The 25853-nt window shown below is 39.8% G+C and overlaps 2 protein-coding genes across 12 annotated transcripts in view; both read left to right on the top strand.

The window, feature by feature from the left end:
- Positions 1-22270, top strand: part of LOC120427444 (protein unc-13 homolog 4B) — a 45369-nt gene extending 23099 nt beyond the window's left edge. For 9 of the 11 annotated variants that reach the window (XM_039592305.2, XM_052706230.1, XM_039592306.2 and 6 more), the window contains 9 exons: positions 8945-9206; positions 15827-16164; positions 16247-16454; positions 16514-17331; positions 17387-17885; positions 20611-21144; positions 21205-21647; positions 21716-21909; positions 21973-22270. In XM_039592305.2, coding sequence (XP_039448239.1) covers positions 8945-9206; positions 15827-16164; positions 16247-16454; positions 16514-17331; positions 17387-17885; positions 20611-21144; positions 21205-21647; positions 21716-21909; positions 21973-22064 — 3388 coding nt within the window. In that variant the 3' untranslated portion in view covers positions 22065-22270. Of the gene's footprint in view, positions 1-8944; positions 9207-11143; positions 11724-15326; positions 15743-15826; positions 16165-16246; positions 16455-16513; positions 17332-17386; positions 17886-20610; positions 21145-21204; positions 21648-21715; positions 21910-21972 lie in introns of those variants that run through there. The other 2 variants (XM_052706232.1, XM_052706233.1) reach the window with 2 other exon arrangements.
- On the top strand, positions 397-3362 carry LOC120427447 (glutarate-semialdehyde dehydrogenase). The gene is made up of 3 exons (XM_039592315.2): positions 397-702; positions 761-1082; positions 1820-3362. The coding sequence occupies exons 2-3, from the start codon at positions 783-785 to the stop codon at positions 3053-3055; spliced, it is 1536 nt and encodes a 511-aa protein (XP_039448249.1). The 5' UTR covers positions 397-702; positions 761-782; the 3' UTR covers positions 3056-3362.
- Positions 22271-25853: the final 3583 nt, after the last annotated feature.

The raw sequence follows: 25853 nt of genomic DNA on the forward strand, positions 1-25853 counted from the left end.
TTGTTAAAAAGCTAACCAATAAAGATCCCTTAGCGTAGTACGCCACTTAATTATAAGCACGATCGAATGCGATAAAAATGTGTATAATTTCAATTTCGCGATCACAACGCGTGCTCTACCGATTAAGGTAACCGCTCTAACAATGTGGCCACCTGAGAGAGAATATAAAAACAGCAGGCAGAGAGTCACACCATCACCACCAGCAGACATCAGATTTTGCGCCAGTACGCTCACATGCTTACTGCGATGGAAGACCGGGCCTGCGCAGTGATGCCTTTTTCTTGCGTAACTTTTGGGAACGGGTTATTGATGAAATGAAATGTTATTTCATATTTAAAAAAATAGTTTTCGTAATTTCACTTAACTTTGTTTAAAATTCAGTAATATTATAATATAAGTCGTAAAGGTTTGATATCAATGGTGCTTTCTCTCACACATAGTTAGAGCCACGTTGTTTCGGTTGTTTTCGCTTTTCTCTGGCACTGGTCGTCTCGTTCCAACCCAAGGCGTTGAATTTGTTTGAATGAAATAAAACACAGTCAGACAAAAATTGATACGACCTTGTCGCACATGATTCTGACAATTCGGTATTAGTTGGAAAAATCTGCGGCCTGTGAAAGAACATTGTTTTTCGCGTTCCGGCTGGTGGTTCTTTTCGAATAATTTATAAGTTTGTCTTAGCTGCTGCTTTAAAGCCTTCCGGTGAGTATTTACACAGCTAGTATTTATATCACTTGACTTAAGGTGTTTCATTCTCTAGATAACAAAACCGCCTCCGCACAATGTCAATGTTGCTATCGAGGACGATTCTTCCGCTGCACCGTACGGTGAGGAGTATCCAGGGACAGATTTTGCGAACCATGCATTTGCAGCAAAGCCAAGCCTTCGTCAATGGGCGCTGGGTGGGCGCCCGTGGTGGACAAACATTTGACGTGACCAATCCGGCCAATGAACGCGTGATTGGAACCGTCCCCGATATGGACGTAAGCGATGCTAATGAAGCAATTGACGCTGCTTACAGCGCGTTCTACGACAAACAGTGGCACAATAGTACGGCCAAGGAACGAGCTGCACTGCTGAAGGTAAGGGATGGGTGCAACATGGTGGGAGGGTGCAATTCAGCAATTGTGCGATGTGTGAGAGTTTGGAGCGGTCAGATGATTGGAGTCTGTGTTGATATCAGTGTTGGAATTTATATTTGAAATTGTTTTGCTGGCTTCGTCAACACAGAGATATGCTAAATAACTTCAGTTGTCAAAATACTATACAATTTTCAAATGTTGGTCTAGAATTTCATTTTAAGTACCATGCGCCTCCACGTGTACCACTTGATCTAGATATGAAACCCAGTAAAATCAGATCATTGACTGTTTGATTTTTTCAAAACAAGAAGCTACAAAAGCGTTTGTTCCAATACCTAAAATTCAATTCTAAACATTCTAAAATAGAAAAAATAAAAAATACATGACGATCAGAGCCGGGTCCGGTGGCGCAGTGGTTAGCGTGGTAGCCTCTCACCCCAGTATGGCCTGGGTTCAATCCCAGACGGACCCGGTGGCATTTTTCGAGACGAGATTTGCCTGATCACGCCTTCTATCGGATGGGGAAGTAAAACGTCGGTCCATTTGCGTTAAAGAGGTTTTGGGTGACTCACCACATTAAACCTTCGGACGCCTAGAAATGAGCAGAAACTTGCAACAGAGACCACAAAAGACCCGGGGGTCGTTAAAGTGGATTGCTTTGCTTTTTTTTATGACGACCAACACAATCACATCGCGCTTACTATTGAATCAAGCTAACATTTCACCAAATTCTACAGAAATGGTTCCAGTTGATGGAGGCAAACCGCTCGGAAATCGCCCAAATAATGACGGCCGAGTCGGGCAAACCCATTCCGGAATCGATGGGCGAAATCACCTATGGAAACTCGTTCGTCGAGTGGTTCGCCGAGGAAGCGCGCCGCATCTACGGTGAGATTGTTCCCGCCCCGCAGGCCAACCGGCAAATTATGCTCACCAAGCAGCCGGTCGGAGTGGCGGCCCTCATCACCCCGTGGAACTTTCCTCATGCCATGATTACGCGGAAGGCGGCCGCAGCCATCGCTGCCGGATGTACGGTTGTGATCAAACCGGCCGAGGACACGCCGCTGACCGCACTAGCCCTGACCAAGCTGGCCGAAGAGGCTGGTTTCCCGAAGGGAGTGGTCAATGTGGTAACTAGCAGCCGAAAGAATGCTGCCAGCATTGGAGAGTTGTTGTGCACGAGCGATAAGGTGGCGGCCATTTCTTTCACCGGTTCTACGGAAGTAGGCAAGCTGTTGTACAGGCAGTGCGCCAATGGGATCAAACGAATCGGGCTGGAATTGGGAGGAAACGCTCCATTTATTGTTTTCAAGTCAGCTGATTTGGACAAGGCCGTTACGGGAGCCATGAACTCCAAGTTCCGCAACTGTGGACAGACGTGCATTTCAGCAAACCGATTCCTAGTTCAAGACGAAATACATGATGAATTCATCGCCAAACTTACTGAGAAGCTAAAAGCGCTAAAGATTGGCGATGGCAGCCAAGATGGTGTGCAAATTGGCCCACTAATCAACCATGCCCAAATCAAAAAGGTTTGCCATTTCGTGGAAGATGCACAGCAGAAAGGAGCTAAAATCATTTACGGTGGCAAGCCACTTACCAACCACGGATCCTTATTCTTTGAGCCAACGATCGTGACCCACCTGCGAGATGACATGCTTCTCTACAATGAAGAAGTCTTTGGTCCGGTGGTTTCCGTCATCCGGTTCAAGACCGAAGAGGAAGCACTCAAGATTGCCAACGGAACGCAGCGGGGACTGGCAGGTTATTTTTACAGCAACGATTTGAACCAGGTCTTTCGGGTGTCAAGATTGCTGGAAACTGGCATGATTGGAGTCAATGAAGGACTAATTTCCACCACTGAAGCAGCCTTCGGCGGTATCAAAGAGTCGGGCATTGGGCGGGAGGGCTCAAAGTACGGCATCGACGAGTATGTCTACATCAAGTATCTGTGCTACGGAAATCTCGACTGAATGCATTAAGCGAAAAAAATCGCACTCTTGGAATGTGGACGCAGATTATAAATGCACACTGTTGTTCCAGACTGACGTAGCGTTTCGTTTGTAGACTGGAAAATGTTTCCATTTGCACTACACCACTCGAGCAGCACTTGCTTTCCAGGCTACAAAGTTAAATAAATTATATGATTCAACGGCAAAAAAGAATACCAATAAGCACAGCGCTGAACTTAGTCTTCCATATGTAGCAAAAATATAAAACTACAAATCAGTGTATGTATATAAATGTTACTAGTAATGTCAATAAAGTCATCATAAACTATGTGTTTCCAGTTTCTTTTTTTTTCTAAAGACCAGTATTACATAAACAGTCTTATGGGTAATTCTCCGCCAACTCACACAGCAGTTGCCCCGACCCCTCTTCGATTTGCGTGAAACTTTGTCCTAAGGGGTAACTTTTGTCCCTGATCACGAATCCGAGGTCCGTTTTTTGATATCTCGTGACGGAGGGGCGGTACGACCCCTTCCATTTTTGAACATGCGAAAAAAGAGGTGTTTTTCAATAATTTGCAGCCTGAAACGGTGATGAGATAGAAATTTGGTGTCAAAGGGACATTTATGTAAAATTAGACGCTCGATTTGATGGCGTACTCAGAATTCCGAAAGAATGTATTTTTTATCGAAAAAAACACTGAAAAAGTTTTAAAAATTCCCCCATTTTCCGTTACTCGACTGTAAAAAATTTTGGAACATGTCATTTTATGGGAAATTTAATGTACTTTTCGAATCTACATTGTCCCAGAAGGGTCATTTTTTCATTTAGAACAAAATTTTTCATTTTAAAAATTTGGGTTTTTTCTAACTTTGCAGGGTTATTTTTTAGAGTGTAACAATGTTCTACAAAGTTGTAGAGCAGACAATTACAAAAATTTTTATATATAGACATAAGGGGTTTGCTTATAAACATCACGAGTTATTGCGATTTTACGAAAAAAAGTTTTGAAAATGTTGGTCGTCGTTGATCATGGCCATTCATGGTCACCCGCGACAGACACGGACGACGAAACAAAGAGAAACGCAAAAAGTAACTTTTTCAAAACTTTTTTTCGTAAAATCGCGATAACTCGTGATGTTTATAAGCAAACCCCTTATGTCTATATATCATTTTTTTTGTAATTATCTGCTCTACAACTTTGTAGAACATTGTAACACTCTAAAAAATAACCCTGCAAAGTTAGAAAAAACACAAAATTTTAAAATGAAAAATTTTGTTCTAAATGAAAAAATGACCCTTCTGGGACAATGTAGATTCGAAAAGTACATTAAATTTCCCATAAAATGACATGTTCCAAAATTTTTTACAGTCGAGTAACGGAAAATGGGGGAATTTTTAAGATTTTTTCAGTGTTTTTTGCGATGAAAAATACGTTTTTTCGGAATTCTGAGTACGCCATCAAATCGGGCGCCTAATTTTACATAAAAGTCCCTTTGACACCAAATTTCTATCTCATCACCGTTTCAGGCTGCAAATTATTGAAAAACACCTCTTTTTTTGCATGTTCAAAAATGGAAGGGGTCGTACCCCCCCTCCGTCACGAGATATCAAAAAACGGACCTCGGATTCGTGATCAGGGACAAAAGTTACCCCTTAGGACAAAGTTTCACGCAAATCGAAGAGGGGTCGGGGCAACTTTTCCCGATTTCGTGTGAGTTGGTAGAGAATTACCCTTATTGATTTTGGATATGGGTCATTCCACCTGAAGCGGAACACCATTTGAAAATTACCATCTCCGATTCTGCTCAGATTTGGCAAAGCTGTTAAGATTATCAAAACATGCAAAAATCCCGAATTTCATCCAATTCGGACCACCCCCTCCATTTTTGTACCCTCCCAAAAAATCGACTTTTTGGCGATTTTTGAGCGAAACCCCTGTCTTCAAACGACGATAACTCAGGAACCACAAATCTTAGAGGGTCGGTCTTAGACTCAATTTTGAAGGAAATTGGACGTAGAATCCATTTCCGTGATCAAAATTTAGTTTAAAATATGTTTTCTACCTGTATTGCGCAATTGAAAACTTTAAATGGCCGTATCTCAAAACAGCCCTATTTATTTTTTAAATTTGACCTCACCATCGTATTCCCCGCCCGATTTTACATAAGAATCACTTATCGACAGAAAGGAATATTTTTCGTTCCAGAGATATCGAATTTTAAAGTTTTAAGTATTTGAAATTACCTATAATATCTACACTCGCCGCATCTGCCAGAAGCACTCAGTCGTGCTGATCAATAATAACTACCTGGTGTTTTGTAAGATGAATTATTTTTTCAATTTTATACGATTTTGAGATAATCAATACCTTGAACAATCTATTTTTTGTTTAAGGAATATTTATTGGGTAATTTTTAATGCACAATTTTTCCTGATCTCAGTGTCATTGAACCATAATAAGTAAAATTTGAACTTTTAATATTTATTTGCAAATGCTACAGAGTTTTTACAATACAATTTTCGAAAATTTATCATTATTCTATTATTTTCATATTTTTTCTAATTCCACATTTCTTCCCACTTTCTCAAATTATTTCTTTAATTTCTTCTTTTATTTGAAACGAGAACAAATGTAGAGCTGGCTGTAGTAGATGAAATAATTCTCATGGGTTCTAGAGCTTTTGCCATGTGCGGTAGCGAAATAGTGCCATTCAGCAAAAACCCCAAATTCTGCCTTAGGGTTTGAAAGATTGGTCATATTAAACCGATTTTTATAATGTGTTTCATCAGAATAATTGATGATTTTTTTTTTTCAATTCTGGTACATTTGATTTCAAAAGCAATACTATATACTTCTGATACATGTGGATAGCAGCTGTATCGTCTTCCAAGATTTCGAAATGATTGACAAACAAAAAAAAAAAGATTATTGTTCGGACGGTGTCGAAATGAACACAACTGAATAATAACACAACTAGATAATAAATCAGATTAATCGTTGTGATTTTCTTACCTTTTTCCAGTTTTATACTTTCCAGAAATCCCCCTCCTTAATCATGCTTCACGAGAGTTTTATTCATATTAATTCATAATTTTTAACACGATAATGTATCGTACACTTTTTCTTAATTTACAAGATCAATTACAATTTCCTGCTAGCTCTGCGGGAATTCCATTCTGCCCTGTATTGCGTGTCGTTCTTGCTTTGTACTGCGGGCTAGCACACAAATTCACCGTATACAGCAGTTTCCTACAGTGGTGTACATTACATTTTTGCCTTATTTGCTAATGATTATTTGGGATGAAATCTTAATTCAATAAATAACCAGGTAGCAGCTATTGAGCAGCGCTTCTGAGTGCTTCTAGCATATGCGGCGAATGAAGCTAATGTAGGTAATCTCAAAAACTAAAAACTTTAAAATTCGATATCTCTGGAACGAAAAATATTCCTTTCTGTCGATAAGTGATTCTTATGTAAAATCGGACGGGGAATACGATGGTGAGGTCAAATTTAAAAAATAAATAGGGCTGTTTTGAGATACGGCCATTTAAAGTTTTCAATTGCGCAATACAGGTAGAAAACATATTTTAATCTAAATTTTGATCGCGGAAATGGATTCTACGTCCAATTTCCTTCAAAATTGAGTCTAAGACCGACCCTCTAAGATTTGTGGTTCCTGAGTTATCGTCGTTTGGAGATAGGGGTTTCGCTCAAAAATCGCCAAAAAGTCGATTTTTTGGGAGGGTACAAAAATGGAGGGGGTGGTCCGAATTGGATGAAATTCGGGATTTTTGCATGTTTTGATAGTCTCAACAGCTCTGCCAAAGTTGAGCAGAATCGGAGATGGTAATTTTCAAATTTGCATTTTTTCTTGCACACTTCAGGTGGAATGACCCATATATGTTAAAAAAGCCCGATGTCTTGAAAATCTTTTCCCTCAAAATTATGTAAAAAGCCATTAAAAGTAACATAATTTAAACCTCAGGTGTTCTAAATCATGTGAACTACAGAAAAAAAACCGTAGAAAATCAAATTTGATCATCGATGAGACATCCTTTTTTCCACAAATACCTAGGAACTCTAGGGTGACAAGAAAAATTGAAAATTTTAGAAAATCTTAAGAGATACCCCTTGGCTTGTTTCTATAGGTAACAATACGTAACTGTGCCATTTTTTAGCCAAATCGGTTTAGGTTTAAGAGTCGCTCTTGATCGTTGAAATTTGTATAGGAAAATTCGCAAAAAATGTATGGGGAAACAATTTTGTCGAAGACCACAAAACGATCCGAGTTAACCCGAACGAGTTAGGCTGGTACAAATATTTTTAAAAGTTTTTGTCACCCCCCCCCCCCCCCCCCCTTCAAAATTGGCCCGAAAAATCAGGGGGCAAAAAAAATATTTTTACAATAAACTTCAAAATTTCAATGAAAATTCAAGTGCAACCAGCTGAAATCAAATTAAAATACATTCTCCTGCGTTTAAAATCATTTTTAGCATGTTTGGGTTTATTAAAAAATCTTAAGGTTTTTTGAAAATTTTCGATGCAAAATCTTTTTTTTCGATATTTTTTTTTGTTTTTGTCAGATCTTAGATTTTTTGAAAACTAATGATTGCAAAACAACTGAACTAGTGTAAAATGCATTTTAAAACACTTTTTTCATTTAAATGTGAAGACTATGGCTTGTTATATAAATTTTTATATTTTTTTTTATTTTTTGCCCCCCCCTTGACCTCGGCCAGGGCCGAGGGACAAAAACTTTTTTAAATATTTGCATCGGCCTTATTAGCGATTTAAAGAAGACGTTTTTGCATGAAAAGTTTATTTTCTCCAACTTTAACTATCTATAGCACCCCTTAAACCATAATCGATTTGGCTCAACATTGGCACAGTTAATTATTGCGCAAGGAATCGAGTCGGGGGGTATCTCTGATGTGGGTTTTTATTATTGTCACCCTGCTGGACGCTTTCTAAACTTCATCATCGAATCGAATGAGAATCGAACTCACGACCTCTGGATTGGAAACAAAGTACGGCAACAAAGTGGTCGAAACCCATTCCCTACCGCTCAGTGTTCGCAGTGGGCAGTATTACTCTTTCAAGGGATCTGACTTTGCCGAGCCAGACAGGAATCGAACCCATCACCTTTCGCTTGCAAGGCGAAATCCGTAACTTCACGGCCTGGGTACACAGTAGGGCCAGTTGTGACAAAATAAATAATTTGTGTAGTGTTAGTATTCTTCTACTTTTTTCTAATTCTATTTCAAAATTCCAAGCTACTAGTAACATAAAAAATCAATTTCAGCAATTGAAAATGATAATAAAAAAGTGATTGATGAACCACCCTAATGTATTTTTTAATTCAGCTGCCCAAAATTCCTCTAATATTACATATTTGGTAGGAGAGGCTGTTCGGAGAGGCTCCACTATGCGGTAGTTCGACACCTTTTGCCGTGGTTATAGCGCCACAACTCGATCGATTCAAAATTAAAGAATATTTCAGAGGGAAACGAAGAATCTAGCATTAAACAAATAGTAATTTTTATTTTTTTGGTATGGCGATTGTCCACGCTCCATACAAAAAAGATTTTATTTGTATAGAAATTGTCCACTACGGAGCGGGGGGGGGGAACGGGGGGGGAGGAGTTATTTATATATTTAATAATATTTGTTTGAAGTATAATAGTTAATAACTTTTGAAACTACATTGCCTTCCATTTTTATGTAAGGGGCTTCCGAAACTTGCTCTGAACGGATATAAGTAATAAATACTTGCTTCGAATTTATTTGGATGTCTTAAATATGTCTACATAAAATATTAAGTTATTTAAAGGGAGTAATTTGAACAAAGCTTCATTTTGGAACATAATACAACAATAACTTTATTTCCAAAACCTTTACATGCTTCCAGAATCCAAGACCTGGACGGTGGTTTCTTCGAGAAGTTTGGCTCAATCTTGCGTCAAAAGTCAATCAACCATGACGAGAGCATCGCGGGCCGGTTGGAACCGTTTCCGGAGGAGGAGGGCGTCGAGAGTGCGTACGCTGCGGCGCACGAAGCAATGATCGCCGAGCCGGCCGACGACAGCGGAAACGAAACACTGCCCGACAGCGATTCCGAGGAGCAGCAGGAAAAGCAGAACGAGTTCATCGGGGATGCCTTTGGGTGGAATGTGAGTAACGTGTGTTTTTTTAGTATTGAGCAATTTCGTGGAATAACAACAAGGTAAAAACAGTGATCCATCAAATAAATTTAAAGTACCATGCAACTCCACCAAACTTGTAACAAGTCACCGGTTTTGTGGAGACGCATGATGGTTTAAGTTCTTTTCATGTACTCATCAGAAAAATGTACTGTAAATGGATTATTATTATGATTTCGATTATGCTGTTGTTATGTGAATTGCTGTATTATATGTGAATCTAGAAACTAAAGAACGTCATTGCCTGCTGTTAATGCATCACTTTTCAGTAAATGTAGATTTATAAAAAATGAAATCAATTGCCATAACATCTACTATCTGAAATAAATATATAAAGGAAAATTCGACTTAGTTAACGACGTTTAAGACCTAGTTGACCATCTCAAAACCATATGCTTGCACCTGTACGATATTCTGGTCTGCTGTGAAAACGGGTAATTGGCTGTTAAACTATCTTGTTTACATGCAGTTGTGTATTTGTGCAGAGAAAACCCATTTTAGCTTGTCGATAGATCCATTGACTTCTAGTCGTCCATTAAATCGCCATCAAGGCATATCTGTTTGTATGTTCAATTGTATCGATGTAAACAATTTTGGTAACGAGTAGTTACTCAGGAAAATTGTCATCACAAAATGAAATTTTGAGTAATCTGTTTTTTTTTTGGGTTATGGCTACTTTGTGGTTTATAATCGTGATTCAACACGGTGTGTTTCCCGAGAGCATTCAGATAAAAAATCGGCAAGTTTGATATTTGGCACCATTAAAGAATAAGCTCTTTCCCAACACTTTGCGGGGTCCATCGAAATAGTTCGTCGGGGGGTCAAGGTAACAAATATCAGACCAGCATTTTTTTTTTATTTTAGGTTTGTTCTTCGAAACACACCGTGTTTTCAATTTTTCAATAAAAAATCACTCAATTTCTCACTTCTACGAAAATCTAAAAGCAAAAACGCGTCTTAGGGCAGCAAAATCAGTGCACTTTTGGTGATTTTGTAAAAAATAATCCTCGACTTAGGATCTATAAATAAACAAATGTAAAATTGGGTGTAACCCTCCCGATTGGAGTAAGCGGGTTACTCTCAATGTTTACATTTGTTTATTTGGAACTAGTCAAAAATGTCTAGAGTTGAAAATCACAAAAAAATTATCACCAATTTCACGCAGTCACCCTTCAAACGCCTAGTTCGATTAAAAATTGAAAATAAAATTTAAAACCCTCAGCTTAGCAGCCAATTTAGTTTTGCAATTAATTATATGCTAAGCTCTTCAAACTTTCAAATGAAATAGTCAAATTCACAATGTCTTAAATTCTTATGTTATTTTCTATAGACTTTTTTTATTAAAATTTGAATAACAGAAGATTTACGTTGACCTAGACGTTGACCCTTTCTTCGATTTGTTGTCAGTTATGTCGTTAACAATACCTCTAGAGAGGTAAGGCTTCTTATTCAATAGCCTAAAATCATGTTTATTTCTTGATTCAGTCTGCATGCGTGCTTTCTAATGTCATGGTGGAGGTGACGCATGGTGTTTCGATTTTCTTTTTCAATATGAGATTTTTTTTTCTATTTTTTTTTGTCTTTCTATACGAGTTCCGATTTCGATGTGTTAGGGCCTGGCATACGACATGACCTACCACAAATAATCGATAACACAACACAAACAAGACAAACTAATTATCCAAAACGATGTGCTACATCCTACAACTCGATCACGATGCTCGAAATACGTAAACAATACTAAGAAACTAAATCCTACATTGCACGTATTCCAAATTGGCAACCAATCACAGCCAAATCTGTGACGAACGATTCAATTTTCCCATTCTGGGAGGGATCCAAAGACAGCTAGTGAGAGTGAAAGATCGATGGAATAGTGGGTTCGAATCCGGTGGTGGTGGTAGGCTGACGACCGACATCCGGACGGAAAATTATTTATAGACTTCGTTAATGTTTTTCGCCAATTTTCTCACCGTATCGCCGCGCTAAAAGAGAGTTTTCCACCGTCGTCCAAACGGATCGGCAGGATCGTCGTTGCGTGTTCCCCCTTAAAAGTGCGTAAATAAAAACACCGTTTTCTTTTCTTAATCGGGTCCACACTTAGTTGAAACAACATTATCTCGTCCACGCAGTATGATCTAATCTATCGGGGGTGTGAATGACATGCTGGTCGTAAATTATCGCGGAATTAATTCAAAATACTCGAGTGCCCGAGTGAGCTCCGAGCACAACATTCTGGCGCGCCAAGAGCGCGAAAATGAGCAAAGAGGGAAAATCGGAGAGTTTTCCCGAGCCGCGTTGAACTTGAAAAGTGTGTAAAGTTTTGAGGGTAAAAGTGTGTGAAAGAACAGAGCAAAAAAATAAAAATAATAAAGTGTACACTCTCAATGAGCGGGCAGGTCCGTGGGAAAATTGTCTGCCAGTATTGAATTAAAAATAAAAATGTACGTTTTTAGTCCAAGTGCGACGGGTGGACCTTTTCGATCGGTTAGTTTGGCTTTTTGCTCCGGATTTTCCGGTGTATGAAAAACCCGCAGTAGGTCTAACAAACGTTCCAAAACTATCCATTTCGTGTAGATCTCAAGGTGGACGGTGAAGAAAACCCATAGTGAAATTCATTCAGTTAAATTCGATTGAGCGCTGGGAAATTTATTGCCCAGTTGGCACAGTAGAGCATTTGAAACAAAGCGAATTCATCATTCTTGTCGATGGGAAGTCCAGCAGAGTCATCAAAAGTGCATTTGGCAAAATTTTCAAGCTGCATGGGTTCTAACAACTGTGATGTCAGTAAATCTTCAAGACCAATGCCAAATGGAAACAAGGCATTAGGTGTGCAGATAAACTATAAATAGCCGTTGAAGAGCAGTTGAATGGTGGTGACGCGTGGGATGATAAGTTATTTGATTGGTGTTATTAATTGGAAGAACTTGCATTGTTTGCAAATTACAAACATATTTTCCAAAACCAATATGAATGTGATAACTTAAATTGTTTTCTATTTTTTTTAATAAAAGCCAATCTCAAACATCCTATTTTTATTTTTCGAATGATTGTTCAGTAGCGATGGCAGCTTGAACCCCATCAAAAATGTTCCAACAAATCAGAAAGCAAATGGAATTGTTTCGGCTAAGATTGCAATAGGGCTAGAAGTCATCATCTCAACTAATAACTTGTGTTTTTCTTCAAAACAGTTTTTAGTTGATAGTTTTTGGAAGCTGTGTAGATTAACAAGATTTATTATTTTGAATACGATTTGAATGCATTTTCTTAACTCAATTGCCAAACACATTTACCAAGTAAGGCTTGTTAGCGATTATTTTTATGTGCTTTTCAAAAGTCCAGTTTTTCGGTGTTGTCTCGCCACGCCACATTTTCATTTTGCGTGGCAATATTGTTGAATCTTCAAGAGATTTCAATAGTACCGTAATCTGGGGTGAATCGGGACTACAGGCTGAATAGGAACAGCAGTTTCTAGAGCACTTGAAGCTTTTAAATTTGGAAATGGATGTACACATTTTGTTGGCCTGAGTATGTTCTAACCGAAACCAACCAGAAAAATCAAAATATTGTGCTCCAACATGGCTACTGCTGTCCCAATTCGCCCCATGTGTCCCGATTGACCCCAGTTTACGGTAAAATAAAAAAAAAGCTTTTTAAGTTCAATGAAAGTGGAAGAGATTTCAAAAATTGTAAATTCATCTGCCTGCGTTGTGTTCGTTTCAAATACTGTTAAGTTTATTCCAAAAAATAGGAAATTATTTTGTACAGTACCGTCAGTGGGGGTGACTATGGGTCAAAAAACGATACACCTCTCGTAATTACTTAATAACAAAAACAATTTAAATAACCAACGTAGATTTGTTCTTAGATAGTTTACTAACATTTTCCCAAAATATGGTGGATTTTGATGAACACTACCTTAAATGCCAATAGTTTGAAAATTGACCCAATGTCACCCCTTAGAGGGGGTGACATTGGGTCAAATGAAACTAAAATGATGCTCAAATACAACGATATAGTAAAAACAAGTCATCCAACAGTGTTGCTTGTTCGAGGGAATCGTATTGACATGCTACAATGTTTGAAGTGGAGATTTTCAAACATTTGGGTAGTTTTTGAACAATCCCAACAAAAATTTTAGAAAAATGATTTTTCAAGAGGTCATTTTTGGCCAAAAACGTACCTCAACTTAAGACAGCTGTCAAAATAACAGGATTTGCTCTAGGAACGAGATTTTTTCAGCGAAGTCATCTTAAGATGTCCCCTACACAACCCTTTTAACAGAATTCAGTTAAATTGAGAAGAATCTGAGAAATGGTGAAATCCGTAAAAAATCACTTTGACCCAATCTCACCCCCACTGACGGTACCTCAAGAAAAAACGAATCTCCTTTTTTCTGCTGGTCTTTAAAGATTTTTATCGATACGATTTTTAGGTTTGTATCGACAAAAAAAAGATGAATTAGTTTCAAGTCACACTAGAATTAAGAAAATATACTTTATTTCAAATTTCCATGCGAGTTACGAAAAATGGTTGTGAAAAAGATACAGAATAAATTCAAATTAAAGTAAAAAAAAGTAAATCTTTCCCAGTTCCTGAGGGGAACACCCGTGAAGAGTATCGGGGCCGGCATTTACAAAGCGGATTCAGTGGCAGTTTTTCACTCAACTAATGTTAACATGTTTAGGTTAATGTTAACATTCCATAGGTCGCCTCCCTAAGGTGTCGTGATAAGGTCCACTTTGTAAAAAGTACACACTACAAGTTATCGTATCCAATAAAGCAACAAATTACAATTACAAATTAGTTTGTGACGATACACTACCTTCCCTTTACTTAGAAATCGATTCCAGAAGGGAAAAGATCACCAGTTGTGTTGGTCCGAGCCGGGATTTGAACCCCGATCTACCGCTTACGAGGCGGAAGCGTTACCACTAGGCTACGTGGCTCGGTCTCGGTTCAAATTAAAACAGTATTAAAATGCTAGCAGAAAAAGTCTTTCGATTGTCCTTGAAAACATTTTGAAAGACTCTAACTGATAGCATATTTATTTAACCTTGGCTTCACAAAATAAAACACATAGAATTAGCTCTTCTCACCCTTTATGCAACATATTTTGAAAAGATGCATTTAGTTTCCTTACCTTTCATTATCTTCGTAGCAGCACGGATGGTCGATGCAAATTATTATAATCAAAATGACCCATGGGAAAATATAAACGAAGAAAGTGCCTGAGCCTTCCTGATTAAGAATATATGCGACTTAAAAAAATCCATCCAATAAAAAATAGGAAAATGTATTTTTCCCAATTTTAACGTAGACGCCTGGTACTTTGTAAAAATCACAAAAAAATTTCAGTTTATATAAATATAAAGTAAAAGAAATGCATAACATTTTGAAATACGACATATAAAAAGGCTTATTCACCAACAGGCAAAATTAACTTGAGCCACCAAGCGCCTCCACGCAAAAAAAAATGGAATGTAATCCACTTTAACGACCCCTGGGTCTTTTGTGGTCTCTGTTGCAAGTTTCTGCTCATTTCTGGGCATCCGAGGGTTATGTGTGGTGAGTCACCCAAAACCTCTTTTACGCAAATGGACCGACGTTTTACTTCCCCATCCGATAGAAGGCGTGGTCAGGCAAATCTCGTCTAAAAAAATGCCACCGGGTCCGTCTGGGATTAAACCCAGGCCATACTGGGGTGAGAGGCTACCACGCTAACCACTGCGCCACCGGAGCGCCTCCACGCATGGTTCTTTGAAAAGGCAGAAAAATAAAAAAAAAACAACAATAACAATTTTGATTGTTTTTTTTTGATAATTTAAGAATTTAAGCATAAATCTACCAATAAAATGACAAGTTTTTGCTGGGATTTCAAATATCCTTAGGTGCCTCGTAGTTGCATTAAAGCTGACTGCTTTCTAATTAAAATAAAATGTGATTGATAATGTGATTCTTCGGTTCTTCAATGTTGATGACTTTCATCGAAATGTGGTCTTTCGACACCTGGTTCTCGAATGATTTTCACTATTTCTTTACCGTTTTAAATGTAACTGTTTCTTAAACTTACCTTAATTTATATCCCAGAATCTCTACGATCGCCATGCAACATATACCCAAACTGATAAGACTTTAAAATAACGACAAAACACGATAAAATACAACCACACACACACACACACAACCGAGCCATGAGTACGTACTCCCTGCCGCGGCTCCTCGGCGGAGGTGGTCTCAGTGGAAACCACAAGTTTAACATGAAGTTTGGCACGCTCCGACTGTCGAAATCGTTCCGTTCCGACAAACGGTCCAAGTCGGTAGCGCGTGTCGAGAACGTGTACGCGTCCCAAAAGAGGGAACATGACCACCGGCCGAACGATCTGTACAATATGCTGCCGATTCCGGTCGTGAGTCGACGCGGTACCCTCGTCCGGAATCAGTTCCGGGGGGTGCGCAGGGAGGTCATGGACCAGCAGGCCAGCATGGTGGTGCACTCGATGACTGTAGGCAATGATTGTTTGTTTTCTGAGATGGGGTTTTTGTATGGTTTTAGCTAATGGAGATTTGGCTTGATTCTATTTGGCTAGATTGAGGAGCTGTACGAGGAGATCCTGTTTGAAATCATCAACAACATTGGATTGGATGAGGAGTTGACGGAGGATAGCCTGATACATTACGTACAGGATGCATTTAAAATTGCCAACGAAAAGCATGAAGATATCATTCGAGTGGCGCGTAACAAGGAGCCGCCGGAGATTTGTCTCAATGTGGAGGTTATCGAGGCCAAGGAGCTTGAGCCGAAAGATTCCAATGGTCTGTCCGATCCCTTCGTCACAATGTACATCGCGTCCAATCCAACCCATCGCTACAACACCTCGGTCAAATCGGCCACGCTGGATCCCGTGTGGGAGGAGCATTTTTCGCTGTAAGTCAGAGTTACGGTAACGATCCTATTTGGTGGAATAAAACACATTTTATTTTCTTCTCTTCGTTCTGAAAATGTGCAGGCCAATCGACGAGAATGCGAATGATGCCAACCTCATCGTGGAGGTGTGGGACTTTGACCCGGCCGAAACGGTCAAGGAGAAGATGAACAAGGTGTTTGACGTGAAGGGCGTCCGGGGCCTACGAAAGCTGATGAAGGAGATCGCCGTAACGGCGTCAACCGGGAAGCACGACAACGAGCTCATCGGACGCGCCAGCATACCGCTAAAGGTAAGTTGATCGATCCTAAACTAATTTACAACTTGTTCAACCACATCTCTCACCCACAGTCGATTCCGGCATCCGGTTTGCTGATGTGGTACAATCTGGACAAGAAAAACAAACTGAAACGCCAGGGAACGATAAGAATAAGACTGAATTTTAGCTCGCAAAAGAACAATCAGGTAGCCGCCCAGGAACATCGCCACTTGCTGCGGATACTGCTCCTGCACGAGCTGGAGTCGTCCAAGGTGGCCCAGTACTGGTGGTCGGGTAAATTCACCATCCAGGGCGAAGCTGTACTGACGCAGCACTCAGCGCAAAGTAGCCTGTCAACTACCGCCGTAGCCTTCATCCAATGGTCCGTGTACACCGCGATCCACCTCGATCACCCTCTAGCTTTCAACCTGTTTGATTCGCTACTCGATAAACTAGTCCGCCCGATCCAAACCCGGTCGGTTTCCGACGAGGAGCTGAAAATGTTTTGGGAAGCCACGCGGAAGCTGCTTCCGTCCTGCTTCGCGGTTATCCGAAAGATTCGCAAGAAGACTGCCGGCGACAAGCTGGCCATCAAGATGCTAACGGATGTGTTGCAAATTCTTTCCAAGATTTCAATGCTGGAACCTCCCGAGGGAACTGATTTGTTTCCCACCAGTCAGTACAGCTGGATCAGACGATCCAACGAAGGCGAATCCGGTTGGGATATTCGCGAAGCGCTAGCCAGTGCGGTGGTTTCCGGTGCAGAGAATTGGTTCAACAGCATCAAAGAGGGACAGTTTATCCAGTCAGGATTGGACGAAGATCGGCTGCAGAACTTGATCAAAATCATCCAACTGGTACGATCGGACATTCAACGGTCGATTGAGTACTACGATAAGTTCTTCCAAGAGTAAGTATTGAAGTTGTTGAGCACAGCCCGACACTAACAGAGTTTCTTCTTACAGAATTGTCCACTTCCAATATACCAAAGAGTTGTACATCACTTACGAGCTTAAGCTAGCCGAGGTGATCAAGCCGTGCGTGGAGGACATCTGCCGTGGCCTGCGGCGTATCGCCATCCCCGAATCAAACAATGCCGTCATTAAAGAGTACGAAGACATCAACATGGGAACAACGCTGTTCGAGCTGTATCTGGTGCTGAAACGATTCTCCACCCTGGGGCCAGCGCTCAGTCCGGGTGAGTCTAACTTTGCGATTGACGAGTATCATCGGTGGTTCACCACGGGCGTTACGCACTGGTTGGACATTTCCGTGTACAAGGCGTTGATGAGAATTCACCGGGCGATCGAGCTGGACAAACTGCAGCCGGTGGACGAAACGGTCAAGTACTCCTCGTCGGCCGTCGACACGTTGGCCATTTTCTACCAGATCAAGATTTTCTGGCAGCAGCTGGCGTGGCCCGACGTTGAGGGCGCGTACATCTTTGTGGCGAAGATTGTTGATGTAAGTATTTGTTTGATTATCCATTCTTTCTGAACCTTTTTTTGAACATAGAAAAGCATTGAAAATTAAAAAAATAAGATTTTTGGATCAGGTTTTTGGTTTGACCTTGTTTCATCTGTACTTACAAATGATTTGAAGTCTGCCCACCATTGGTCCGGTCCGGGTCCGGTGGTTCAGTGGTTAGCGTGGTAGCCTCTAAACCCCAGTATGGCCTGGGTTCAATCCCAGACGGACCCGGTGGCATTTTTCGAGACGAGATTTGCCTGACCACGCCTTCTATCGGATGGGGAAGTAAAACGTCGGTCCATTAGCGTAAAAGAGGTTTTGAGTGACTCACCACACGTAACCTTCGGACGCCTAGAAATGAGCAGAAACTTGCAACAGAGACCACAAAAGACCCGGGGGTCGTTAAAGTGGATTACTTTGTTTTTTTTTGAAAAAAAAAAAAAAACAGCGAATATCCACTTTTGGCAAAATTGAGTTATTAGCACCAGGTGGTAGAGGATATTCCATCGCATATTCTGAAACTTGAATTTCACTAAAGTAGTGTTTAGATTTGGCTGCCGATGCGAAAAACCAAACGGCTAATATGCCAATCTTATGGAAAATTGCCTTGACGGAGATTTGGTGGCAAACACTAAAACGCATTTTTCTCGGAATAACTACTTGATTTGATTTATTAGCCGAATTTTCACTTAAGGGCAGAAATATAGAACATGGTTTGATTGGGACAAATTGATTTCTTTTTAAACGGTGTGCTCCAATCAGACCCGAGGAGACGGAAATATCATGGGAATAAATAACATCTTTTGACATTTAATGATTACCTTGGAAGGCCAGTCCTTGTTATTGAAAGATCATCAAGTCGTCTGTTGTGTGTTATCTTATGACAACGACCATTTTGGTCGAAAATGAGTTAGTGATGACGGTTTGTTTAACTTAACAAACCCTACTTGATGCTTTAAACCGATTTTGGATAATCGAATAACTTAAAATGTTATTACAAAAATCAAATCAAACCATCCACATTAACGACCCCCGGGTCTTTTGTGGTCTCTATTGCAAGTTTCTGCTCGAACCTAGAAGTCCGAAGGCTTGAATGGGGAGAGCATCCAAACCTCTTTCTACTCAAAGGAACCTTCCACCCCAGTGTTTGAACTGACGACCTTTGGATTACGAGTCCAACCGCCGCAAGTGATTCCACCGGAGTAGGCTTGGTTATGTCTGCCTGTGTGGATCAATCGGACCGCGCACTGGACTCACAATCCAGAGGTCGCCGGTTCGAATCCCGAGGCAGACACAAAAAATTCTAAGTGTTAATATAGGTATTCGGTGCCCTCACCCCGTGCCATACCTTCACACTTAGGAGACCCGGGAGGCGGAGTCTTGTCGCAAAAAGAACGATACACGCCTGTGGATCCGTTGACGAAACCGCAAGGTTTAAGAGGGCCACATTATAAGGTGTTACGTCGATTGGTTTGGTGTGTTGTTTGTACTTTTGGCATGGAGACGACTCCTACACCTGGAATGAATTAACGGCCTAACAACAACCAAGGCCGGGACCGACATTTTACTTCCTCATCCGATGGAAGGTTGGAGCAGATGGGAATCGAACCCAGAATCATCCGCTTACAAAGCGGACAGCGTAACCATTCGGCCACGCAATGTTATTACAATACCAATCCAATAACAACAAAATCATAACCAACGAATAACATAAAATGTAATTGGCCCAGTTTTGAAAATTTTGATTATAAGAAGATCCAAGTTGTATTGTTAATTTGATTTGGTTAACCGCGGTGGATTTTCTTGAAATAATTCGAACTGTCAAAAATGCACCAAAGCATCTACCACATTGATCATGCAAAATACTGTGGTTTAAAAGTATCCTTTGGTGGATTTTTGACAGTTTGAATTATTTTAAGAAAATCCACCGCGGTTAATCAAATCAAATTAACAATGTAACTCTAATGGCATGAATTTTGTTATTACCGTCTTTTCAACATATGGATATCTGTAGAATTACGGGGAAATACTGCCCATTATCCCATAAATGTCCCATATGCATTTTCATCACTTTTGAGTTATTGATGCAGTTTGATTCAAAATCGTGTGCCCTTTCAGAAAAGCCTACAACATCCAGTACTTTGTTCTAGAAATCTGGAGGAAATCCAATCCAGTGTAGGAGTCGTCTTCCTGTGTCTTGCCTCGGTAGAGTCGCTGGTAGGCAGTTGGACTCACAATCCAAAGGTCGTCAGTTTGAATCCTGGTGTGGATGGAAGCTTAGGTGTAAAAAGAGGTTTGCAATTTCCTCAACAATCAAGCCTTCGAACACCTAGTTTCGAGTAGGAATCTCGCAATCGAGAACGCCAAGGCAATGCTGCAGAGCGAATATGATTTGATTTTTGATACACGACACCTATATTGAAAGCAATCGAATTTATAGCCAAAAAATCTTTCTTTTTGAAAAAGGAAACGCCATCTCATGTTACCTCCAATCAAGCTTATATTTAGGCAAAACATGCTTCCTTTGCAAAAAAAAATATAAAAGTTTATAATATTTGGTTTATCATTGTTTTGGATCTTGATCGAAAATAAACAGTAATAAATTTCAATAGCTGTTTTTAAAAGAATTATTGCTGCACAAAAAATATTTCTAACATTGTTATGACATTGCACGACGGATAACAATGAGAAATTGCTAACATTTTTTTTATATTTACAGGACATTTGCCGGTGCTGCGTGTTCTACGCCGATCGTATGTCGGCCAGGGTCGAGAACTTGGGCGTCGTTGAAAACGTTTACGAGCGAAAGTTCCAAGTGACCCAGGAATGGTGCCTGGCCATCAATAACATTGATTACATTCGCCAGAGTTTGAAACCGTTCGCATCCGAGTTGGGCGTTGATGATATCATCGCCAAAATGGGGGACATCCAAAGCCCGATAGAAGCGGACCGTTGTGCCGAAACGTTGCGCGCTGTTCTAGAGAACGCGATCGATACGGAGCGCAACAAGATTTTGGACTTGGTGGAAAAGTTGGCAAAGAAGATGGCTCCGGCCATGAGACGTTTCTTGGTCGAGGGTGCCGAACTGTTGCAACAGGACTCCAACTCAATGGAAAGGCTGATGATGTATATGGAAGAGTCGCTGTCTATGCTGAACAGCGAGCTGAACGAGACCAACTTTGAACGCGTGCTGGACGCAATCTGGGGCGAGTTGACCACTATCTTGTACGAATTGATCCAGAGTAATCTCGATGTAAGTACAGTGGGACCCTTTTCATTATTTCTTGTACTCAAGCTGTTACTAACTTTTCAGAAAAGACGTCCTCCGGCATTCTTTGCCAATTTGCGCGACACACTGCACGTCATGATGGCGAGCTTCAAGAGCAAGCAAAACCTTGAGTCGGAAAACGCCTCGGACAAGGAAACGTTGGACCACATCGAACGGCTGCTTCAGCTGCACGGCTACGAGACGACCGATCTCATTCATCAGTATTATCTGGATCGGCTGAAGGAGCAGGACATGCACGAAGGTGACGGCTTTGGTATTTTAACGGTTCAGTGCTTTTTCCGGGAGAACGTACTCGAGCTGGAGATCATGAACGCACGCAATCTGAAACCGATGGACACGAACGGGTCATGCGATTCGTTCGTGCGGGTGCATTTCATGCCGGAAGAACGGTTCGTTGGAATTGCCAAACCACGCACCAAGGAACGCTCGAAAACGCTCTTTCCGCTGTACGACGAAAAGTTTGTCATGTGAGATCTCAATCGACATCCCTTTCCAACAAAAAAAAAAAAAAACTAAGTTTGGTTTCTGTTTGCAGAACATTCACCCCTGATCAGCGTAATGTGAAGGACGCAATCATACTGTTCAGCGTCAAAGACAAGGATCTGTTTGGAATGTCCAATCAGTACTTGGCTGAGTGTTACTTAAGTTTTAACGATATTGCCGACATCACCGGCGAGAGTGGCAAAATCGAGCAGAAGCATTTGATACTTACCCGTCCATATCGCCTTGGTAAGATTGATTGTTAGAACCCAACATCGTTAGATATTTCAACGTTTTACCCCTTTTTCTCAGATACTGACTGTGTTCGAGCGTTGGAGTACCGCCAGGGCGATAAACAGGCGAAAGATTTCCTCAAGAAACTGCGACAGAAAATGGGACAGTGAATGTTAGTTACTCTATAGCTTTTAGGGCCGTCAAATTTGAAAGGAGTTCAACTGGGGGTGAAATGCTCGACTGATATCGAATCCCTAATTGGCACCTTCACAATTTGAAAGCTGTTAAACGTGCCTAAATAATTCGAATATGCAACGCAACGTTTTTATTTTATATGCCATTTTCTGAAAATAGATTGTTCTTTATTATGACAAAATTTAATTACTATTTTTCTGTTTATCACATATCCAAGAGGCAATTATGCGTAGAACGGCAGTACAGGTCGTCGCTTTAATTTTTAAGTTATCTAAGTTTAAGTAAAAACATATGATGTTTCCTTTTTCGCTACTTTCTCCTCCCAGCGTGCGGCGCATCAACAAATCCTCTTTGGCTCCGAGACCTCCAAAACAGCATTTCAATTTTTCATTCGACCTTTTCCAAAAATATTAGGCTACATTTTTAAAACTTTGAACTATTTTCTTTTTCTGTGATCTAGTGTTAAGCTTTCTCTTTATCTATCCTTTCCTCATTGCACTTCTGTAAGTTTTTTGAAAACTTTTTCTTACTCTTGTCTATTCAATAGTTATAAGTATAATAATGCCTTCGATTGAACTACGATGTAACACACAGCTGAAAGGAACTCCAAAACCCTGTTATGTACCTAAATGATTTCATTGTATTTTGATTACTCACAAATAAACCAGAATTGAATTGCCGATCCCTAAGTTGCTATGGGCGCGGGTTCGATTTCCGCCTTATCCTCCTGGCCTTCTATTGGATGGGGAAGCAAAACGTCGGTCCATTTGCGTAAAAGAGGTTTTGGGTGACTCACCACACATAACCTTCGGACACCTAGAAATGAGCAGAAACTTGCAACAGAGACCACATAAGACCCGGGGTCGTTAAAGTGGATTGCTTTGCTTTTTTGAAATATTTTCTTTAAAAGCCTAACTTATCCGCATTTGCGTCGAAAAGACCTGAAATCTGCTTTTTTTTGAAAAATTTGTTTCATTCGGAAACTATGCAATGGAATTGGAATTTAATTGAATTCTTTTAATTCAAAACCATCCAAATCTTGAAATAATGACAGATTAGAATCAAGATTTACTTTTGAAAATAAGGGAAATATAATTTTAAGTAAGATGAACTTTTTAAGTTTTATTTGACACATCAGTCATTCGGTGACGTTACAATGCTTTAATGTGATATAATGGATACATTATCCAAGATCGATTTCCATCTGCTCCAGCCTTCCATCAGATGGGGTAGTAAAACGTCGGTCTCGGCCTTAGTTGTTGTTAAGTCATACATCCAGGTGTAGGAGTCGTCTCCCCCGTATAAGTACAAACAACACAACAAACCAAGCATGTTCGGTGGAGACCACAAAAGACCTGTGGTTTGTCAAAAGGAATGGTTTGTATTTTGAGAGACCACAAAAGACCTGTGGCTCGCTAAAGTGGATGGTTTGTATTTTGTGTTATCCAAAATGGTGAGTGTTAGATTAGATTAGATTATTTTTGTGTTATGCAAAATGGTGATTTGTTCATACATTAATCCATATTTAACCATAACTTTCTTCTTTGAAGGCCTCATGGCGCTGTGGTTAGCGGCTTCGGCTGCCGATCCCTAAGCCCGAGCATGGGTAAATAACAAGGGAAATGCGTAATAATACCTTTCCCTGGTATCAATACCAAATTTTGGTATTCATGGACCCTTTAAACTTTGTCTTAAAGTTTACGCAAGAGCAAAATGTGGTATCATACCAATTAAAGGTATTGTTTTGATATTGCAAAATTGCAGAATTTGTCAATGGTCGAACATCACATTTTGGTATTCTTTTGGTATTAAAGTGTTTTATCAAATGAGCATAGCATAGCATTGGTGTCGGAATTTTAGTCCGATACTTGAGTGATGAAGACCGCTAAATCAGCTGCGTCTTCGACAAAGTATCACGTGAGGTTTGAGGGTGTTAGTAAGATGGGTGTGAAGCCAGGATTCACCGTGGTAAGTGATGCGGCCGGTCAAATCTATTTATAGTCCTTAATTCTTCGTATGTTCTTGGATTCATTTTTGGAAGCTTTCCAATTCGGTTCACCAAGCTTTTTTTGTGGTGAATTCTGGTCGTGTTGAAAGTTCAATATTCGCCTAACAATTATGCAACCAGTGTCCTTGAATTCAACTTGCATTCAATATTGCATTTTCCTGTTCTTAGGTTCACACAGATTCCAATCAAGTTTCTTGGATTCTTATAGCATTCTTAATCCTTCTAGTCAACTAAGCCTCGATGGTCTGGTGGTTAGCATTTTTGTCTGCTGACCCAAAGGACGGGGGATCGAACCCCGCCGCGAGCTAATGAATTTTTCGTTCATATTCAAGTGTTCAGAATTATTCCTTTTTTCCATAATTTCTCGATAGGAGCAGATGGGATTCGAACCCAGAACCTTCCGCTTACAAAGCGAACAGCGTAACCATTCAGCCACGCCTACCCCTGTATTAAAGTGTTTTATCAAATTCCTCTGAAACTATGGGCAAATTTTGACCAATTATGACAAAATAATTAATTTTGCGCTAAAATGATGTCTCAAAGCGAATGCTTTCATTGAAAACGGGAAATTTCAAACTTGATTTTAAACATTTTTGATTTGCCACCTTAAAAAAAATGACTTGAAATTGTGGAAAAATTTCTAAGTCAGGATGCCACATTTTGGTATTATTTTGGTATTGAAAGGTTTCATCAAATTCCTCTGAAACTATGGGATTTTTTTAAATAAATTTTGATGAGATTATAAATTTTGCGCTAAAATGACTTGAAACCCAAAAATGTTAAAGCTTATTTTAATTTTTTTTCTAATATACCCACTAAGATTTTTTTTTTAAAAACGTTAAAATTTCTCTTAGTTGGGATAACCAAATACTTTGAAAAACGAGTTAATCGACATATTATTGAATTTTGGTGAATTTCAATCCAGTTTTCAATTTAATAACACTTATTTTTCAATCTTGTTATTTTTTAGAATCTTCAAGAACTTCAAGCACAGGCCGTTCATCAATGACAAATGCATTCGATTTTTTTTATTAATATTTATTCAGATTTTCTCTTCCATGTACATTTATTCAGTTAAAATAATATTGAGTGTCCAATCACAATCGATGACTTTTCACCTCAATTTTAAATACTAGCAACTTTCATTTATTCATGAAATATTGTAGCTTTCGCTATTGAGTGATTTCAAATGTAGGAGGGCCTACATGTACAAAAGGGAAAAGGGATACCTTAAAACTAACTTATAAACTATATAAAGAACGGATCAATGCAGCTGAAGACTGCAATGATTTTTGTCGAAATGCATCAATTATCTTATTGGACATAACATCCAAAGTGTCAACTTCGGCTAATTGATGAAGTTAACTGGTGCTGAACCAGGGAGGAAGTTTCAGAATCATTTTCAGATGCATTCGATGTGGTGAAGAATATCACTAAGAACAACATGGAATCATCAGGTGAGTAGATTTGGCTGTTGCATATGGATCATTTCCGTTTTTTCACTAACTGCAAATGTTGCACTAAAAATGGTATGAAAATACCAAATTTTGGTATTTCTTGGGCAAATACCAGCGACCAACATGTGCTCTTGGTTGCCCAGTAATAGATGGTGAAATACCATGAAATCATACCAAAATCATGTATGTGGAAGACCACAGAAATACCAAAATATGATTATCCAAGTGCGCGGGAATACCTGAAAATTTAACCATGGCAATACCAAGTTTTAGTATTCAAGCAATGTTCAAAAATCCAG

This window comes from Culex pipiens, chromosome 1, assembly GCF_016801865.2.
Source record: "Culex pipiens pallens isolate TS chromosome 1, TS_CPP_V2, whole genome shotgun sequence".
Classification (NCBI taxonomy): Eukaryota; Metazoa; Arthropoda; class Insecta; order Diptera; family Culicidae; genus Culex; species Culex pipiens.